Source organism: Protomyctophum bolini (assembly GCF_963924005.1).
Source record: "Protomyctophum bolini genome assembly, chromosome: 21".
Taxonomy (NCBI): Eukaryota; Metazoa; Chordata; class Actinopteri; order Myctophiformes; family Myctophidae; genus Protomyctophum; species Protomyctophum bolini.
In genome coordinates, this window is record NC_137882.1 from 29,151,810 (window position 1) to 29,173,127 (window position 21,318).

At 45.7% G+C, this 21,318-nt stretch overlaps 1 protein-coding gene across 1 annotated transcript in view; it reads right to left on the reverse strand.

Annotated features, from left to right (window-relative positions):
• The window catches only part of zcchc2 (zinc finger, CCHC domain containing 2), a 45,686-nt gene continuing 24,368 nt past the window's right edge, over window positions 1–21,318 (reverse strand). Inside the window, 16 exon segments of the mRNA XM_080793534.1 lie at window positions 1–2,254; window positions 2,768–3,080; window positions 3,844–4,017; window positions 5,178–5,502; window positions 6,159–6,336; window positions 7,196–7,521; window positions 7,523–7,658; window positions 9,052–9,423; window positions 9,851–9,955; window positions 10,665–10,738; window positions 11,697–11,770; window positions 14,066–14,195; window positions 14,410–14,470; window positions 15,610–15,669; window positions 19,090–19,181; window positions 20,843–20,943. Coding sequence (XP_080649660.1) covers window positions 2,193–2,254; window positions 2,768–3,080; window positions 3,844–4,017; window positions 5,178–5,502; window positions 6,159–6,336; window positions 7,196–7,521; window positions 7,523–7,658; window positions 9,052–9,423; window positions 9,851–9,955; window positions 10,665–10,738; window positions 11,697–11,770; window positions 14,066–14,195; window positions 14,410–14,470; window positions 15,610–15,669; window positions 19,090–19,181; window positions 20,843–20,943 — 2,583 coding nt within the window. The 3' untranslated portion in view covers window positions 1–2,192.

The following is a 21,318-nucleotide window of genomic DNA, read 5'->3' on the forward strand; positions in this document are numbered from 1 at the left end:
TTAGAATCTGATCTCAGGTCAGAATGGGTTAATCACGACGATGTTCTTTGGCTGTTTTCTCTGAAAACTACGGCGCAGTCCGTCCGTGGTGATGATGATCATCCGTCCTCGGCATCGCGATTGAAATATATAACGTTTCTGGCGAAAGATAAACAGCGTAGAAGGTCTGCGAGCGGACCAGGAATTGACCTGCAGTGATGATGTCAGGAAGGGGAAGAAATGGTGTTTTTTTTAAAACGTGATAAACATGTTTATTACTGTATTGTACAGTATGTCCTCGCGGTGCCACGCGCAGAGATTAGAGCACCGAAGTCCGACGTCAATATCCCTAGAGGGCGCCGAGTCCACGGGTTCATGTATTTATCTATTTGCATTATAAAACTCCTTTAGATCGCCTCATATAAGAACTGCGTTTGAAAAATAAACAAATCACCCCGGGCCGTTTCACTCGTATGGATATGAAGAATCAACCGACCGAGAGAAAACTCTAATGTCACGGCTGACGAATTAGTTACATTTTCCGCTATCAACGGACTGTATCAAAATAATATGAGTGACTGACAATATCGCCGAGACGGTTTTGTTGGGTTTTTTTTGGGGACCACAGTTCTTAACACGGGACGATTTTAAGACGAACCCGATGTTATTCTCCATGGAGAAACACTTCCACGAACGCGTTGGAAGCCGAGTGACTTCAGGACTTCGGCGCTCTATAGCCTGACCTGCAAGCTTGTAGGTCGGCTATTCTCGGCCGTTCTCGACGCGAGCAAAAAAAAAAGAAAACATGGTTTTACGCTTCACACCTACGTGACTGAAATATCTGATCGTTTTCCCATAAACGTTGGATTCTTGCTGCGTTGAGCATGTTTGTTATACATCGACGGACCATAAATTAAGCATTAGAGTTCCTGGTTCGCTATAGTGCATATCACCAATTTTTTTTAAATAATAATAATAATAATAATACAATTTAAAAACAAAGCAAATCAAATACATTAAAATAACAGAGCAGCATTTATCTTCCGACAACAGACATTTTCAGAATGTCTCACTCAACTATGCGGCGCTTATAATTCACATTATATATCGGAGTGGCAGAAAATGCCACAATTTGGAAATAAAACACTTTTTTTTGTTGATACAGTTAAAAATTCCTAACTTGAAAAAAAGAAAAGAGAAAAAAAAAAAAGATTATTGTACATTCAAAAACACTGCAGAAAAAGAAAAAAAAAACTACTAAATCCCAGCATGTTGCTTGCATTAATCTATTTAGATTGTTTTGTTTGTTTTCATTTTAATCTTTCAAAACTCATTTGGTTGAACGGGGGGCGGGGGGGGGGTTCCTATGCCAAAAGCAGTGATGCCAACGAGGAAGGAGGCCTGAACTCGAACACGCACACAGAGGAAAAACAACGACAGTATATTAAGTCAGTTTATTCTAGAACCGTAGTCTTCTCTCCCGTGGACTCTCTCTCCTCTCCAGTTGAGTCTTGTTAGTTCTCATAGATAATGTTATATAGCCCACTGCCAGTCTGATGCCAGTCTTCAGTGCAAAGATACCACTGAGAAAGGGAGGGGCGCAGTGTGTATGTGCGCGCGCGCATGTCTGTGTGTGTGTGTGTGTGTAAATGTCTGCGGGGGGGGGGGGGGGGGGAGAAACAACAGACTTGCTTGGCTCTCGTTCACGACAATGTCGTCTCAGGCACGACTCAAAGGAGGCTAAAATCCATACCTCGCCGCACAACCGTCGCCTAACAAGAACAAACAAAACATACGTTTGGACTTCCTTTGACACAAAAAGATTAGCCTGATGACGTTTGTGTATCATTAGGCCGAAACGCTGCCGTTGTCCCTTAATAAGCTATTTCACTGCATTTGAAGACAGCGTGCGGAGGAGTTCTTATATTCCTTCGTTTTCGGTTGAAAATACGCCACTTATATTTTCCGCCAAGCGCTGCTGCTGCGGTCGTGGGGTGGTCAAAAGTCTTAAATGAAGCCTGAAAACCCCCCCCCCCGGGCTGTGTCCAGTCAGTGAGTGAGTTGGTTGCCTTTGGCCCAGCGCTGATGAGCCTTCAGACCAGGCTGTAGTCTTAGCTTTTAGAGAAAAGAAAACTACTATCCCCCCCCAAAAAAACCAAAGACACACCAAGCAGGAAAGTAGATCGATCTTTAATCTTCTTCTTGTTGTTCTCTCAGTCGGCGTTGTCGAGGCCTTCTGACGTGTGGGAGCGAGCGTACTTCAGCCGGAAGCCACCTGGAAGAAACAAAAACGTGCACAGGGCTTGTCACGATCGCATGGAGCAAAAATAAAATATACCGCACCGAAAGTTTAATAAATGGTAAATGCTGCATTTATATAGCGCCTTTATCCGAGGCGCTTTACATAGATTCAATTCACCCACTCGCACACACACATTGATACACCGATGACAGAGGAAAAGCATGCAAGGCACCGACCAGCACCATCTGGAGCAATTCGAACTGGGTTACCATCCGGCCACTCTACCCCTGAGCCACCGCCGCCGTGATCATGTTTAGGTATGTTTGTGTGTACAGCTGTACTCTGACAGGTATGGCAACCTCCCAGGTTAAATCTTAACCCGTCGTTCTGACGCGAGGCGTGTTGGCGTCCATCGAGTTAAATAACTCATCAAGCCTTGCAAACCCACTGGTTTTCAACCAGTGGTCCTTGAGGAGGTTCCAGGTTGGTCCCCAGCAAAACGATGAAGAGTTGGTAACCAAATGGACCCTTAACATGGACCCTTACCTTGCTGTTGCGTGGAGTCTATGGGGGGCTGGTTGCAGTCCTGTGCGTAGTGACCGGCCCCTCCGCAGTTGTAGCAGGACAGCACGCCGTTCTTCTTGTTGATGCCGGTGGCCCCGAGCGACGACGCGCCCGCGGCGCCCCCTCCTGGGGGCAGCAGCGCCTGCAGGGCCCCCGCCGGCGGCCCCCCGCCGCCGCCCCCTCCCCCGGCGGCGGCGGGGTACATGTGCTGGTAGAAGCGCTGGCAGAAGGCGGCGGCCGGCGCCATCTGCTGCTGGAGGCCATAGCTGGTCGCCACCGCCGCGATGGCGGCCGCCTGCGTCGTGGGAACAATTTAGGGCATCGTTTAGCGGACGCTCTTAGATCCAGAGTGATTCACGGTAAGCGAGAACAAAGCATGGTACATCAGGGACGCGCACACATAACATTCGACCCCTGCCCCCTTTTTTACCAGTCTGTAAAACAACTGCCCTCTCCAGAACACGAACTACGGTGAAAGAAAAGCAAAAATGCCCTCCTCTCCTTTCCATGCCATATACCGGAAGGCACCATTCAGGAGAATTGTTTTTTTTCCCCCTGAAGTCTCCTGAAGTAATTCGTTTCGAGTAAGTCGTATTATACACGGCATCTCCACTAGCTAAAGAGTGCAGGGTTGCGCCCCGAAAATAGCTGATCTACAAGCTCTCTTGTGAGCTTGTAGATCAGCTATTTGTTCTGCTATTTTGGGCCAAAAAGCGCCCTCTTGTGGGGTTTCAGCCCATGCCTCTGTAACACTCTCTGCACGTGCCTGGTGGTAACACATCATACAACATGAAAAACAGTCATCGAGAATCCTGTAGTGTGTAATAATATGATCAAAATGATCAAAAATGTGCTTGAAACTACACCGAGTGGCGCGCTATGAGCTAGTAGGTCTGCTTTCTTTTTTTTATTTTTTATCTTGAAAATGCGGCACAAATCTTTGAATATATATTTTTCAGAATTACTTTTTTTTTTTTTTAATTGTATTTCGATGTCAGGCCTAAATGGGTTTAAAATGCCTCTCCTCTCGTCCCTATATCCTGCCGTATAATATATACCTGCGTCCCCAGCATGTGGGAGGTCACGTCGGCGGCGGGGTGGCCCCCGTGCGCGTGCTGCAGGGGCCCGTAGGGGGGCGGCGGCGCGGGGGGCCCCTGGGGGGGGCTGGGGTGGTTGAAGAAGGCCCCGTTGTTGGCCTGGTGCTGCTGTGGCTGGGTGAGGTAGGTGGACACCTGGGGGGAGAGAGAGAGGGGGGGGGGGGGGGGAGAGAGAGAGAGAGAGAGAGAGAGAGAGAGAGAGACAGAGAGAGAGGGGGGGGGGGGGAGAGAGAGAGAGAGCACATTTTCATTACGTTTTATACTCAGTCTTTTTTGAATAAATTATTAGTTACTAGGTGGAAGCCATATACAGTGTCATGGGCTCAATCGTCGGTTTGCCATCTCCCCCTTTCGCATTCAGTAAGACCCCGTGATCTTTTGTAGCCATATCTAATTTCCTGGGGTCTAGTAGGACTATAGTAAATAATAATAAAGAAATTGCTAAAGAAATTTAGCCACTTGCGCCTTCGATTGCCCCCACCCTGTCACAAGAATCACAAAAAAGGAATCGCTAAAACGAAAGGTCTAGTTAGGACTATAGTAAATAATAATAAAGAAATTGATGTAAAAATAAAAAAATGCTCATTTACTATTTAGCCACTCGCTCGATTGCCCCCGCCCTGTCGAGGGAATCGCAAAAAGAAAACGAAATAAAAGAAAAAAACGAAAGAAAGCAGCAAACGAAACACAATTAACAATGATATTTTACTTTCTCTAATAACAACCTGAAACAGAAAAAACACCAACGTTTCGGCCTTCATCAGGCTTGGCCATAAAGATAGCCTGATGATGGCCGCATGGGTCGATACGTTGCCGTTACCCTATTCAAGATTTTCACTGCATTTGAAGACCGTGTGCGGGTGTTTGCTCTTTTCCACTTGGTCGTCCTTCTCCTATACGCACCTGTCGATTGTAGTTGTGCAACCCTACGCACCTGTCGATTGCAGTTGTGCAACCCTACGCACCTGTCGATTGCAGTTGTGCAACCCTACGCACCTGGGGAGGCGGCCTTTTTTTCCGACAGCATTCTAGCCGACGGGGCAACGATCCGATCCGCAGCGGGGGGGGGACATTCGCTGTGATGCGAAAAAGCGATGGTCCGACATGCGCTGCTCCCGTGCTTGCGGTTAGGGTTAGGTTAGGATTGAGGTTTCAGATCAATATGCTGTCGGAAAAAAAGACCTGCACCCACGCACCTGTCGATTGTAGTTGTGCAAAAGCCTTGCTTTTAAAAAAAATCTAATAACAACCTACCTAAAACATGAACCTGATTGGCCGACGGAAGACCAACTGACCTGGAAGAGGGCCGGCGGCATGCCGAACATCTGCCGCGCGGCCGCCGCGGCCGCCAGCTGAGGTCCGGGGAAGAAGAAAGGGGCGTGGCTGACAGCCGCCGCCGTGCTGCTAGCGACGCTGTTGGCCATGTTGGCGGCCATGTTGTTGGCGCCGCCGCGCCCGCCGCAGTTGTTGTGGCAGCCGCAGGCCCCGCAGCCCATTGGCTGCTGCTGCTGCTGGGGCGGGGCTTGTTGTGGTTGTTGTTGTTGTTGTTGTTGTTGAGTGATGGGGTTGCCGCTGCCGGTCGGGGGCGGGGCGATGTGGCCGCTTACACAGGAAGTGCTGCTGTTGGTTGACGACATGGTTATTATATATAGTTATTATATAACAAAAATATATTAGATTTTTTTTATTTAACCTTTATTTAACCAGTAAAAGAAAAAGTCTCTTTTTCCTGTGGGAACTGGCAGAAATAAAATATATAACTAACAAACAAACAAAAAAATATATATACATTTTCGTTAAATAAACTAAATAAAAAACTAGAAACGGAAAAGAACGATAACTATCTGAAAACTGTGTTGCATGTTTACAAAACTAACTAAAACTAACTGAAATGATGGACACGAATATCATCAAGTCATTTATAAGCTTAATCTATAACTGAATATATATATTTTTTTTTTTAATGTGATCTTTACACAGTACTTACTCTAGCTGACTTATCATTGAAAGGGCAGAAACTAATCAAAACTAAACTCAAACTAAGCATTTTTAAACAAAAACTAAATCAAAACTAGCAAACCCCGCTCTAAAAAAACGAACTAAAACTAATTGAATTAAAAACAACTCAGGTCAAAACGAACCAAAACTAACCGAATTAGAAGAATCAAAATAAGTCCAAAACTATATCTTAAACTAACTGAAACTAGAAGAATAAGCAAGTAATTAAACTAACTGAATCTAAGCTACATAACGAAACATCCCAGGACCATTCTGACCTCGTGTTGATGTAGGCGGCGGTGCAGTCGCCGACTCGCGCCGCGCTGTGGGCGAGCAGCGGCGGGCTGGAGCTGGGCGGCGCGGGGCCCGGCGTGTGGGGGAGGGGCACCGCGGGCGGGGGAGGGGGGGCCGCCGCCGACTGGACCTGCTGCTGCTGCCCCGGGCCTCCGGAGAGGGCTGTCGGTCACCATGACACAGTTAAAGAGTTGACCATTAATTAATGGCCTCCATGCACACAGAACAACTCATCCTATTTCCTGGGCAACTTCCCTATACTTCTGGGCCACAGGTGTTACCGATGATACTAATTAAGGCTCTGTTCCATTTTAGTGTGCAGTGGTTCTACAACTTAACCCCCGTAACTCTGAGAGTGTACAAATGATTTGTACACTCTCAGAGTTACAGCCCCGTGCGGGGCCATTTGGAACCCACTCAAGGACACTTTGAGACTTCTTTTCTCTTCTCATAAATTATTTGATCGGCCCAAAACATTGTGTTCATTGTCATGATTTGTCACGATCCGAGTTGGCTTTGTCCGCGGCGTAACTGTCTAAATAAATAAATACTTTAGGAAAAGCCTATGGAGAAAAAATTAATGGAGAACCATTTCCTGGGCCACTCGTTGTTCTGAAAGGGGGAGGGACTGCGACGCTCTATAGCAGCACTCTGACTCTGTTTGACTCAGAATGGAACAGAGCCTTCATTAGTATCATTAACACTGACTCTGTTTGACCGGAATGGAACAGAGCCTTCGTTAGTATCATTAACACTGACTCTGTTTGACCGTAATGGAACAGAGCCTTCGTTAGTATCATTAACACTGACTCTGTTTGACCGTAATGGAACAGAGCCTTCGTTAGTATCATTAACACTGACTCTGTTTGACCGTAATGGAACAGAGCCTTCGTTAGTATCATCGGTAACACCTGTGAAGGAAGTATAGGGAGGGGGGCCCAGGTTCTTTCCAAAATGATTGCCATCATCTCAAATAATTGCAAGTAAGACGACGACGCAATAACGACGACGGGGGCCTTACCTCCGGACGGCACGGGGCCTCCCATGGCGGGGGGCATTGTGGCGTACGGGGAGGGCAGGGCCAGGCCCGGGTGCTGCGGCGGCGGCAGAGGGCCCCCGGCCACGACGCCGCCCACAGGGTCCGGGGTGGGGTAGACGCCCTGCAGGGCCCCCATGAGGGGCGTCTGGAGAGGCGCCTGCGAGGAGGCCGGAGGAGGAGGAGGGGGAGGAGGGACCGGAGGAGGAGCGCTCGGAGGGGGGACGCTCGGAGACGAGGACGACGACAACGCCGCCGTCTTGAACCTCTGCACCACCAGTGGCTGGGCCGCGGAGCTCCCCGGGGGGGCGTGCAGGGTGGGGGGAGGGGGAGCGCCCAAAGTGCGTAGTGGTGCGGCGGCGGCGGCGGCCGGGGGGGGGTGGCGGCGGCGCGTCCCTCTTCTCCGGGTCTCCGCCGCCGCCGGGAGGAGCGCCCGAGCCGCCGGGGACTATAGGGAGGAAACGTTATTACAGTTAACGGAAAATTAAATATTTTTATATACTATAACTGAAACTGTATGTTGTGTGTTTACAAAACCAACTGAAATGATAAGACAAAATGCCCTGATATCTATTTATTTATTCATAAGCTTTAATCTGTAACTGAATAGAGCGCCGAAGTCCTGACGTCACCGTCGGAAGAGGGCGTCAGTCCCGCGGGTTCATGTATTTTTTTATTTGCATTGAAATCCCCAATTTTAGATCTCTTCATATAAGAACTGCGTTTGAAAAATAAACCGATCACCCCAGCCTTTTCTCTCATATGGATATGAAGCATCGACTGAAGGTGGAAATGTACAAATATACCCAAAGAGTAACAAAATAAGCGTTAGGAACGAGTCAAACAACCCAAAGAGTAAAGACTATACATTTCCGGGTAGGCGGGTGGCTGCATCTGCCCGTCGCACAACAGAAACTGAATGTTAATTACGTTTCTTTTTCTTTTATTGATATTTAATGTTTCGTGGTTAGTACGAGTCGAGTCACCACCAGCTGAGCTTACGTACGTCAACGAGGAATCTCAGGAACGCAATGTGCTGACAGCTGGGCGTGACGTATATTAGCAGCGACATTGCCTTCATAATGTAGTTTCAAGTTCTTATATGAAGCGATCTAAAATGAAATGGGGATTTCAATGCAACTAAAGAAATACATGAACCTGTGTACCTTAATACAAAATACTTACTCTGGCCTTTTTCAATTATGTGTGTGTGCGTGTGTGTGTGTGTGTGTGTGAGTCTGTGTGTATGAGTGTGTGTGTGTGTGTGTGTGTGTGTGTGTGTGTGTGTGTGTGTGTGAGTCTGTGTGTATGAGTGTGTGTGCGTGTGTGTGAGTCTGTGTGTGTGAGTGTGTGTGTGTGTGTGTGCGCGCTCGCGAGTGAGAGAAAGCCAGAGGACGAGCGTGGGTGGGTGTGTGTGCTTGGATCCGCCAGGAAAATAATTACACACTGAATTCGGTGTGCTTTCATGTTCATTTGAAGCACGGGTATAGACAGCCTCTTTCGACCAATCAAAGATTGGTGGGTCGGAACTAAATGCTGTATACAATCTCCCTTTGAAAACACTACTGTACTGTCCGACGCCGACCTTTTTACGACTTAATGACTTCACGACTGAAATAGCAATAGACAGTTTTTCTGAAAACTAGTTAGGATGTAGAATGTTCAGAGTCGGCCCTCAGGTCTCAACACATTTTTGAGCTAAAAAAGCATTATTTTATACTTTTGCTATTCCAAAATAGCGCAGCACAAAGTGACTGCACTGTCCGTCTGCAGCCTGCGGTCGGGGCTGGCAGAAACTCAGGTTTCACCTGACAAAAAAAGAAGGTCAAAACTCTTCTGACCTTGTATAGGAGGAGGAGGCAGGGGTATCTGCATCATCAGTGTGTCGTAGGAGGAGGAGGACTTCCCGCCGGACGGCAGGGCAGCGGCGGCGCTCTGGCCGGGAAGGAGAGCCTCCGGCGTGCCGTTGGGGAACACGTAGGACAAGGAATGCACGAAGGACAGAGGAGGGAAGTTGCCGTGGTGGTGGTGGTGGGGGTGGTGGTGGGCGTCCGGAGGGGGGCAGAGGCTCTGCTGCGCCGGGGGCTGGGCGGGGGGCCGGGGGCCGCTGTTGGGGGAGGGGGAGGAGGAGGTCACCTCCCCCGCTACGCTCTGGGCGAAGAAGGCGGCGTCGGCGGGGCCTTTGCTGGAATCGTCAGAGTGGCTGTCGGTATCTGACGGGAGATAACGAGTGAGAAAGACAGGTGTTGGAATTAATGCTATTTATTATACACACCTGCTGTTATTGTTGATGTTCCGACACCCATTTAGACCTGAGAACGATTCTACAAAATGTCTTCTAAAATCCTGACCGCTTTCTGAAAAACCGTTTTCTGTGTCAGCGGTTCTCAAACTATTTCATGTCAAGTACCCCAGAAATTATATTGTAATCGGCCGCCGACCCCCCATCTGAAAATATGTATTCCAGGGACCGCCTCCCAGAAGCAAAGATTGAGTTTTTTCCAATCGCTAAAGTATACAATAATGCTAAAAACCACACCGAAAGGGCTTCCCGCCCTGAATGGGATAAACGCCATGTACGGGCGGGATTCGAAACCCTATTGGAAAAGGGGCCTGTGTGTGTGTGTGCTGGTGTCCTACCTTTGTTCCTCTCGTCCTCGCTCTCCAGGCTCTCTGGCGCGTGGTGCTGAGGGCTGGAAGGAGAGCTGTAGCTCTCGGACGACGTATCGCCGTACGCGTCCAAGCCTGAGCCGCCGTCAAAAAACACACAAACGGCAAGCGGTTAGAAGACAACTCGGGCTGTCACCGTCACGCGTTTGACATAAAGCGCCAATCCCCGTAAATCCCGTAAATCAGCTTTAGTCTGGCCACCCGCCAATCACGTGAAATCAATTGTTTCACGTAAATCGATGTTTTTATGCATGTTTTGATCCGATCGCTACTCCCGTTAGCATGGAGTGTGACACAGTTGTCACGCGTGACACTGGAAGAGTGCCATCTTAATGTGCGTGCGTTCCATGCGCTGCTTTCAATGGCTTTTATCTCGAAATCAGGCGCCATGAATGGACGTTTCTGGTCAAAACGAGGTTTATTCAACGGCCGATAGCCGTCGCTGCGATTGTCACGGTCAGGTTTTCTTCTGCACCCAGCGAGAGAACAACAACCGGTCAAGACAACACACACACACAACATTACGTCATCGTAACATCCGGTTACGGGTATTTGGCTCTTCAAAATAAGGATTGAAATGGGAAAAAACCTCTGAAATATGCGTTGAAATAATTAATTAATCCTGGCGGGGATTGTGTTTTACATTGGAATGTAACAATTTGAATAAGCTTACAAACGTCACAAAAGTGGAAACGGTTGACTACAAAAAATAACATTGATTATCTCAAATGATTGCAATAATAGATGATCATGTAATAATTGTGACAGGCCTATATACCCGTACCTCTCCTCTGTGGCTGCTGGCCTTCGGTCACACTGCCGTTGGTGATGCAGACGGCTGCTTTCTTCCCCTTGTCCCTGAGGGGAAAGCATAGAAACAGAGGCACATTGACCTAAAGACTAACCCATTCTGACCTGAGATCAGATTCTAAAAATGTCTTCTACATCCGGACAGTTTTCTGGAAAAGCCATGTTTCTACGTCAGTCGTTCTTCTATTTTTCAAAAATAGCAGACCTACAAGCTCGTAGCGCGCCACTCGGTGGCGCGCTACGAGCTTGTAGATCTGCTATTTTTCAATAGCTAAAGCATAACATAGTGCTAACACCAAAAGGGGTTCCCCCGCCCCAAAATGGGCTAATAATGCTGCATTCACTTGGGGATCAGGCAAGCGGTAGACGGCAAACGGCACCACCTGCTGGACTGCACGGAACAGCACTAAAAAGATAAAATATTTTAACATTGAATGCCGTCTGCCGTCACCCGGTTCTGGCTGCCTGGCTCAGCGTCCTGTTCCGTTTACCGTCCACTAAAATGACTTCCGGGTTTTGCCGTCTACCGCTCGCCTGATCCCATGTGAATGCAACGTATGATAACAGTATTCTGATAAAACCTATGTTGCTATAACTCAGCGGTGCTTAAACGTTCCCCCGTCAATGGTCCCCCACATTTATGTATTTGGCCGCTGACCACTGACCGGCACAAATCTTTGAACATATATTCTTTCAGAATACTTTTTTTTTTTTTCATTTCGACGTCAGGCGAAATGGGTCACATTATTAGATGATTGACACGGGGGTGAAAAATGGGTTATAAAATCGTGGGATAGAAATTATATATATATAAAAAAATGCAGACGGATAAGGACCGATCTATGGCTGTGTATATGGAATACATGTCATGTATTGAAAGATCACAGACATTCTACGGCTATTAACTATAGAATACTCGTCCAACTTACAGTTAGTTGATTTAAAGGGTATGGTGACATTTATTTTATTTTTTTCTATGTATTTATTTGTGTGCTGTCTGTCCTACCTGTCCGTGGCCTGCGTGGGCCAGCTCTTGTTTTTCCCGACGGGGTGACTGCCTCTCTTCTCGGCATCCTGGGCCTTTTGGAGGAGAGGAGGAGGAGGAGGAGCGACACGGGAAACATTTTTAACAATTTCACGAAAGAGCATTTTTACGATTATTATGCGCTTAGTTTCTCCGTGAGGTCCGGCTGCTCCGTCTCCACTTATAATGCTGCTGTGGACGTTGAAACTCGTACACAACTCGTACGCCAATAGAGAGTATGCGCGTGACATCATCATCAAACCCGGAAGTTATGCAGGAATGCCTACTGACTGGCAAAGAATGACTTTCTGGCATGCATCCAAAGAGAAAAGTCCTATCTGATTGCATTAAACAACATTAAAACAATGTTAAACTCACTTTGCCTGTTGCTTTGCCACTCGGTGTGCCATTCACTTTAAGCATGTGCATAGTTGCATACCCTCTATACAAAAAAATAAAAATAATAATATTAATAATCCAGGTAAAATTGTGTTGGCAGAAATGGTCCATAAAACTCCATATTTAAACTTTTTAGTTTTTCTTTCTTAAATGAGCACCCTTCATAGGACTACAGTCACTGTAGTATTGGCAATGATATGTCAAAAATTGTATTACTTTCTTGTTTGGTATTCAGACAGCCAGCAATCTGCATTCGAAGATTCTCCTAGAAGCTTTGTCATTGGTCGATTTGCCCGTCTGCTTCTTGATTGGTCATCATTGGTCATTTCGACCGTTTTTTTTGACTAGTAGTTTTCATTTAGTTTTAGTCACATTTTAGTCACCTGGAATGTTTTAGTGTTTAGACTAGTTTTAGTCGACTAAATATCATAAGGTGTTTGTCGACTAAATCTACAGGTGATTTAGTCGACTAAAATGTATTTTGGCGGGCCTTGATGCCGTAATAATGGCAGATTTTACACAAAATAGCAGATCTACAAGCTCACAATGCATTGCACTGCGACGCGTTGTGAGCTTGTAGATCTATTTCAGCATGCAACCAAGTGTAAAATGACTTATACTGGATCTCTTGTCCACTATGTTTTTTTTTGCTTTGCATTTAAGTGACATGACACGGCTCATAAATCATGGATGTGTCCAATCGTAAATCAATACATTGTTCAAATCGATCTTTTCTCCAGGCACAATAACAACTCAATAACAACTCCCATTTATAGCATCCACTCGAAAAGCCACACGGCTTTCACAATTCCATTACCGGTACTCTTCTTTTGTCAATGAAAAAAAGTTGTAAATTCTTTACATTTCAGAGTCAAAGGTATGAAATTGAGAATGGCATCATGATGTATATTCTGAGACACACAGAGAGAGAGAGAGAGAGAGAGAGAGAGAGAGAGAGAGAGAGAGAGAGAGAGAGAATGTGCAATGTCAGCAAAAGTGTGCGTGCGCGCACAAACACACACACACGCACACTCTCGATCACGTGATTCAGTGTGGCATAGATTCTCACCCTCCCAAACACACACACACACACACACACACATCCATGTGGCGCCTTTTAGCACTAACTACAGGAGGCTACGCATAAACATTAACTACATCCGATCTGATGTTCACATTTAAGGACAAGGCTTGTGTTAATGTGTTTTAATTGGTAATTTTAACACCACACAGCTGGTGCTGAGATCAAGCAGCAGGAGTGGCAGAGAGCCGTGGGTTATTTTTAGCTGGGAGTTAAATATACAGTGTGTGTGTGTGTGTGTGTGTGTGGAATACATGAAATGTATCGTAAGATCACAGACATTCTACGGCCATTAACTGAGAATATTCGTCTAATATTCATTCAAACGTGTATTCACCAAAACAAACGTACAGTTATTTGATTAAAAAAAAGTTACGGTGAGGTTTATTTTGTTCTACTATCATCTTCTGGTGGTGCGTCTTTGTTTTCATTCCTGCTAAACCAGGGGTTTTCAACTGATTTTGACCCAGGGACCACCGTCGTCCTGACTATAAGAGCAACCTGGGGACCACCACTATTGTGCGTGGCGGGGTCCATCATAGACCACAGGGAGCTGGAGAAAATACACTCTCAGAGTTACACACCCGTACAGGGCCATTTTGAACCCACTGGTGTAGCAGAGTGTTACCAGTGGGTCAACATGCACGACAATAGCAGCCCCCCCCCCCCCCCCCGACTCTGTTCGACCAGAATGGAACAGAGCCTTCATTAGTATCATCGATAACACCTCAAGTAGGGAAAGGGGCCCACGTTCTTTCCAAAATGGCCGTGTGCGCACAAGGCCCGTGGCCCGTCAGATTCAGCTGCGGAGTCTCCGAATCCCTCTCGAGAGATTTGGGGGAAACATATGGATCTATTCCAGAGTACTGACCTGTTGGCTGCTAGGTTCCTGGCCGCTCTTCGTCGCGTTGCTCTTCTTCCTCCGCTCGGCTTGGCCGTTATAGTCAGAAGTGTGTACTCCCTTGCGAGTCTCCGCCTTGGAACCTTTTGCACTGGAGACACTGGAGCAGAGGGGGACGGAATAAAGCGATGCACGACGGTTTCTTTTGCGTCAGCAATTTAGCGCATTCACATGCCGGCCATGTTGCTGCTGCTGTATTAATGTAGAAATTGTAGATTTTCACATTCAACTGTGACGAACGAGAGGAGAAGAGAAGAGAAGAGAAGAGAAGAGAAGAGAAGAGAAGAGAAGAGAAGAGAAGAGAAGAGGTTTACCCAGCACTGGGGCTCTTGGTGCCGATCTTCTTCCTGGGTCCCTGAACGTATGACTCTACATCTGGGAACACAGAAACAAACAACCGTGAAATACCTATATTTCTTTTTTTTTTACTTCTATATATATTTTTATCCCACGATTTTGTAACCCATTTTTCACCCCTGTGTCAATCATGAATCACCTAATGTGATCCTGGGCTCTACACACCCTCCGCCAACCTGGGGAGAGCAACAGACTTGAACTCATGCTTCCTTCATGCTTGAGTGTAAAAAGTTGCTCCTTTACACCTGACAGGGGGGAGTTTCCCTGGTTGGACGTAGCGCGTGGAAGGAACACGTTATTCCAACCAGTTCCTTTCCCCTCCATCAGGCACCCCGGCTGGCCAGGGAGAGGCAGTTTAGAGACCAGGATTACTGAAATACCTATGTTTTTGTATCAGTGGTACTCAATATTTCATGTCAAGGACCCCAAAAAGGATATGTAATTGGTTGCCGACCCCCATCTGAAAATATGTTGTTCCAGGGACCCTCCCAGAAGCAAAGATTTGAGTTAAAAACGTTCACTCTGAAAGAATATATATTCAAAGATTTGCGCCACATTTTCACGATTTTTCTAAAATAGCAGCCCTACAAGTATGAGCTTGTAGATCTGCTATTTTTCAATAGCTAAATTATAACAATGTTTAAAACACCAAAAGGGGTTCCAACCCAAAATGGGTCAACTCTGACTTTAGGTGCGTTACCCGCTCAAATCATATCAAATAAATAACGGTAATGGGTCGCACACACCAAGACTGCATTTAAATAATTTATTCTAACATTTTGAACTGGAGACAAACATTTCGGAAGGCTGGATAGGCTGGAGACAAATCTCCCGTTCAAAATGCAAGAATAAATTGGCCATCCGTATCCTGCCTTCATCACTGATGGAAGGCTGGATAGCCGAAACGTTTGTCTCCCGTTCAACATGCAAGAATAAATTATTGAAATGCAGTCTCGACCCATTACCGTCTCTCTGACACCGCTGTCGTGCTTTGAGACGCTGCCTATGTACATTGTGCAGCCTTTTATGAGAACAACAAACAAACAGGAGTGCAGGGTGGATCATCCAAGCATGCATTCATTGCATTATCTTTTCACAATTTAATTATCTCAGTTATTTTTGACATCCCTATAGAGGAGACAGATCATCTCTCTCACCTTCCTCTTGGCTGGAGGCATCAGAGCATTCATCCTGATAGGCTTTCAGCTGGCAGTTACCTGAGGAGAGAACAGTGGCACTGTTAAGATAGCTAGCCATGCGTTGCACGTCAGAGACACACTTTATTCCAAAAAGACCAATTGAAAACATTTAAACAGTTGAAATCAAAATGAAACACCTGGTTGCACCTGGTATGACACAGGTGCAATGTGTCACACCAGGTGTCTTAAGTGATGGTGACCGTGGAAAGCACACACCGTGTGTGTGTGTGTGTGTGTGTGTGTGTGTGTGTGTGTGTGTGTGTGTGTGTGTGTGTGTGTGCGAGTGTGCGTGCGTGCGTGCATGCGTGGGAGAACACCATCTGGCCCCTGCAGCAAAAGGCCAGTGTGTGAGAGTTCATGACGTGTAAAAGGCAGTTGCAACAGAATGTGCTCCAGTGCACCGACTGCACGACGGTTGCGGTAAATTAAAGGCCAGTCGCAGGTGTGTCATTGGCAGCCAGGGGTCGTCAACATGTCTGTACACGGACAAAGGTGACCGTTTCAGGCCGAGGCGAAGTCATTGGTTTTGTTTGTTTGTTTTTTCATGTCATGTGAAAGCAGGGAATCATAGCCTCAAATTGACATATCGGTTGTTCAGTCTGACCCACCAGTTTTGGAGATATGGCTTATAGAGTAATATTTAAAAAGCCATATAAAAACAGCGAAGTTGATCGATTTCAGCTCTCACATTTATTTCAGACATTTTCTAGTCAGTGTCTAGTTGTATGTGAAATGTCTACCTGTGCCATTAACTCATTTTGGATTTAAAAATATATATATAATAAATCAGTTTTTCTCCTTTCCTGTATGTGAAGCGTCTGCCTGTGCTATTAACTCATTTTGGATAAAAAATAAATAAATAAGAAAAAACGTTTTTTCTCATCTCAGTTGGTCTTGCTGCCATGACTGTCTCGGTATAAAATAAAATAAAAGAGTCACAAATGTGTCCATGGCAAAGCTGGGTGGTCCTCTGTGTGACCAGAGTAATTATAGTAAGAGAGTGGCGACACTTAGCGTTGACTCCCATTGTAACAATGGAATGCGGAAGTGCTCATTCTCTCTCAATGGGATAGTTCCAGCCATAGGAGCAATGTTTGGAACTATAGCCCAGATAGGCACCCGCTTTGCGTCGAGATCAAAGCGTGTCGCTACTCTCCTACTCTACACTCTGGGTGTGACTCTTTTGTCCCACGCGCTGTTATTCCTATTATGTAGGCTACGTTTCCCCCGAGAGAGATCTGTGCAAAGTCCAGAAGATACTGTAAGACGTTATCAACTTAACCCATGTTGGGCGGAAACCCCTTTTGGTGTTTTAAGCGTGATGTCATACTTTAGCTGTTGAAAAATAGCAGATCTACAAGCTCATAGCGCGGCACCGAGTGCCTCGCTACGATCTTGTAGGTCTGCTATTTATTTGAAAAAGAAATCGCGAAAATGTAGTGCAAATCTTTGAATATATATTCTTTCAGAGCCAATGCTCTTAACTCAAATCTTTGCTTCTGGGGTGGTCCCTGGAACAACACATTTTCAGATGGGGGGTCGGCGGCCAGTGACCATATAATCTTGGGGTCCTTGACATGAAAATGTTTGAGGACCACTTGACTGACATAGAAACATAGGGTTTTTCAAAAAACTGTCTGGATTTAGAAGACATTTGTAGAATCGTTCCCAGGTCTAAATGGGTTAAGCCCCATATTATTTCACCATACAGCCAATAGCGAAAACAGCTCACAATCTACAATAATTGTAGATCTGCTATTAAAACTCATTCAATGCCGCGATTAAATTCCCCCCAAAAACATACATTTTGTAGCCGTGATCATCTTCGCAATAGTTATTTAAGGGCAGTGAATAACGGGGAAGAGATACATGTATTTTAAAGTAATCTTGGCCTGTAGCACTTGCCGTATCACTTGCCCTAGCCTCAACGACCTTAAAGGCGTATGCAAAGGCTCAACTCATGATTGATTGATAGATAGATAGATATAGCATTTTATGTAGACATAAAAGACATAGGCACTCTAGTCTATAGTGTACACGCATAGTTGCATTATACAGATATTCCACTGTTAGGTTCTTAGCTTACGTACGACATTTTTTTAAATGTATTTGATGTATTACCATGTTCTTTCCTACTGTAAGTCGCTCTGGATTAAGAGTGTGTTCTAAATGCCTACATTGTAATTGCAAGAGTGGAACAATTTTGCCATTTATTCTTTACATGATGACAACAGGCATTCAACAGGCATTCAACCACCTAAATCCATACAGTTGTCAAGACATTTAGCTGCCCTATTCATTCTGCCCAGTAGGTGGCAGTGATAACTAACAATGGTATCTTTGACTACACATGCTAGTGTAAAATATATATACCATACTGGCTTTGGGGCAAATACTGAACAAATTAAAATTAAAAGCAAGAATCTCCATGGCAGTCCAAGTGAATTGCACACTTTTAAACCAGGTCCAACATGTGCTCCAGGTCCAACTCTGCTGGGGTGTGGCAAGTAAGTAGGGCTGTCACGCAAACAATTGCGACTAACGATTTAATTGTGCTTGTGGCATTGGAAATTGGAACATTTAACATGAACATGCCTTTATCCAAGGCGCTTTACATAGCACCACCCTGGATACATACACGCATTCACACACGCATTCATACACCGATGGCGGGGGAAACCATGCAAGGCACCAACCTGCACATCAGGAGCAATCAGGGGTTCAGTGTCTTGCTCAAGGACACTTCGACACTAACTCTGGGGGAGCCCACAGGGTTCGAACTGGCGACCATGCGGTTACCATCCGGAAACTCTACCCATGAGCCACCGCCGCATAGTGGCATTTATTTATATATATTTTTAGGTAAAAATATCGGAAATAGCTCATCTTAAAGCTTACAACGCATCAAAAAGTGACACGTTGTATGCTTGTAGATCAGCTATTTTCAGCCTCTCTTTTTTTTTTAAATGCATGAACATCTTCCATCAACATCGAAACGATTATGGTGCTATGAAATAATTGCAATTATCTCAAATTAATGCGCTCATACGAATAATTGCGACAACCCCCAGCGGTGAGGTATACTGGGAGCTGGTGTTGCGCTCCACCTCAGCAATCCAATCTCCCAGAGGTCTAGAAGAGCATTGAAGCGGGGGATAAAACTCCCACAATTCTTGGCCGATACAAAGACAATATTATGAGCCTTCTCTGTCTGACCTACTTCATTACTTGTTCTCTATCATAGAGTAGCACACACCACACCACACCACACACGGCAGCGTTCTTCATGTTTCAACGTTTATCGGATTCATTCGATACGTTTGCGCCAGTGCGGAAAGAAAGAAAAGATATTCAGCTGTTCCCGATGTGTCGGATAATTGGGCCGGTGGTACTGTAAAAGCACGCACGCGACGCACGCACGCACACAGTGTTACTTACATCTGCAGCAGGTAGATTTGGAGTCACAGTTGAAGAAACTGCAGACCTTCCTGGTCTGTCTGAAGAGTGGAGGAGCACACATGAACCTCTCCCTGATGTGTGCGCGCGCGCGCGCACACACACACACACACACACACACACACACACACACACACACAGTTGGAACGTTACAATTTATATTTCCGTTTGCCTTTTAGGCCTCGTAATCACATATTCCACAGGGCAGATATGAAAAAAAGAAATCTTTCCAAAAGAATGTACCAATGTGTTGTAAGCTTGTAGATCTGCTTTTTCTGCAATGCTTGAAAATGTATGGACATTTTTCAACATGCATCGTGATTATCTCAAATAATTGCAATTTAATGTAATAATTGCGACAGGCCTGGTAGGGTTGGTCGGAGGTACTTAACTCTCAGTGTGCATATACGTGTGTACGACCGTGGCCGTTTAGTATTTGTGGGTCCCGGTGGAGAATACATTTTGCGGGATTATAATCCTAACGTTGTAGGATTATAACCGGCACTCATGGATTAAAGCAAAATAAAATCTCACAACTGATTTTTTTTCTTTTTGAATAGTTAAAACGTGTCAATGTAGATTGAACTATTCCAAAATGTTTTTCTTAAATAGTAAAAAAAAAAAAAAAAAGGCAAAGAAGTTTAGGGATAAGGGGTTTAGCGGGTGACGAAAATGCAGCCCCATGTGTGTTTGTCGTATAATGTAATGCCAGTGCCGCCCTATTCCAATCCAAAGCACCAGTTTGTAAACAATTTCCGGGCCTCAGTGACAGCTTCGACGAGTAGGCTGGAGCCTTAACTGTCGGTGTGTGAATGTGTGTAAATGGTGGCTGTGCGTTGTGGTTCTGAATAGACTATGTCTCATCTCTCAGCGGCCTTTTACGGGATGTTCTCCCCTCTGGTTGCCGTGGATTTATCACTCCATGACAAGATCTGTGTCAAGCATGCACACACACACACGCTGAGCTAGAGAGAAAGGCTGTGGCGTGCATCATTTAAAATGTTCTAACACTGCACACCCTGCCCACACCATTGTGTTTAAGTTAATCAGAGGTAGACTACTGATCTTACAGTTTTACAATGTACATTGGTGCGCATGTAGAATCGTCTGTGTGTCAACTGCGTTTCAGAGAGAGAGAGAGAGAGAGAGAACGCAAGCAAAAAAAAGAAAAATATCATGTCCAACCATGCAAATAATTGCTAACATTTTGTTGTAGATATAATTGCGGCCAAATTCAAGTGCAACTACTGTGAAATTAATGTCCACTTTTACTGTGTATTGTTTACAGAGCAGGCTAGTACTACTCAGTACTGTAGGTTTGGTTTCACTTTCAAGGCACTTTCATTTCACGACTAAATGAAACTTATGGAGACAAGGAGGGGTGTGCCTGTGACTCAGCGTGCGTGTGTGTGCGTGAGAGAGAGAGAGAGAGAGAGAGAGAGAGAGAGAGAGAACGCAAGCCAAAAAAAGAAAAATATCATGTCCAACCATGCAAAGAATTGCTAACATTTTCAAGTGCAAAATTCAAGTGCACTACTGTGAAATTAATGTCCACTTTTACTGTATATGTTTTCAGAGCAGGCTACTCAGTACTGTAGGTTTGGTTTCACTTTCATTTCACAACTAAATTAAACTTATGGAGACAAGGAGGGGTGTGCCTGTGACTCAGCGTGCGTGTGTGTGCATGTGCGTGAGAGAGAGAGAGAGAGAGAGAGAGAGAGAGAGAGAGTATCACCTGAGGCTTCTCTCCACATCACAGCTCTCATACTTGTCTCCCTGGCTGAGCAGCTGAAGGATTCCCTTCTCAAAGGTCTCCGTGCTCTGCTCTTTGGGAAGCTGGAGGACACACAGACAGACAGGTCTCTTCAACAACACCATTGCCGTTAATTTAGGCTCCATTTTTTGCACACGGGGAGTAAATCTAAATGAAATCTCACAAGGAGCAGGTGCAAAGCGCGCGGCAATGTTCCGTCTTCATTTCCGACTTAACCGATAGCATCTCGTTTGGAATATAAAGTCTGCAGTCTGCTGACGGCAGACTGCTGCTGGGCGAGCGCTGGTGCTTTGGCATGGGGGGGGGGGCGCCATCAGCTGTAGGTTGTCTCCATATATGGAGCTCAAGGTGAAAGCCTTCGTTATTTCACCTAGAGCTCCATGTATGGAGACAACAGCGATATCCAGCGCTGCCATCAGACTAGTGTAGAAACCTCA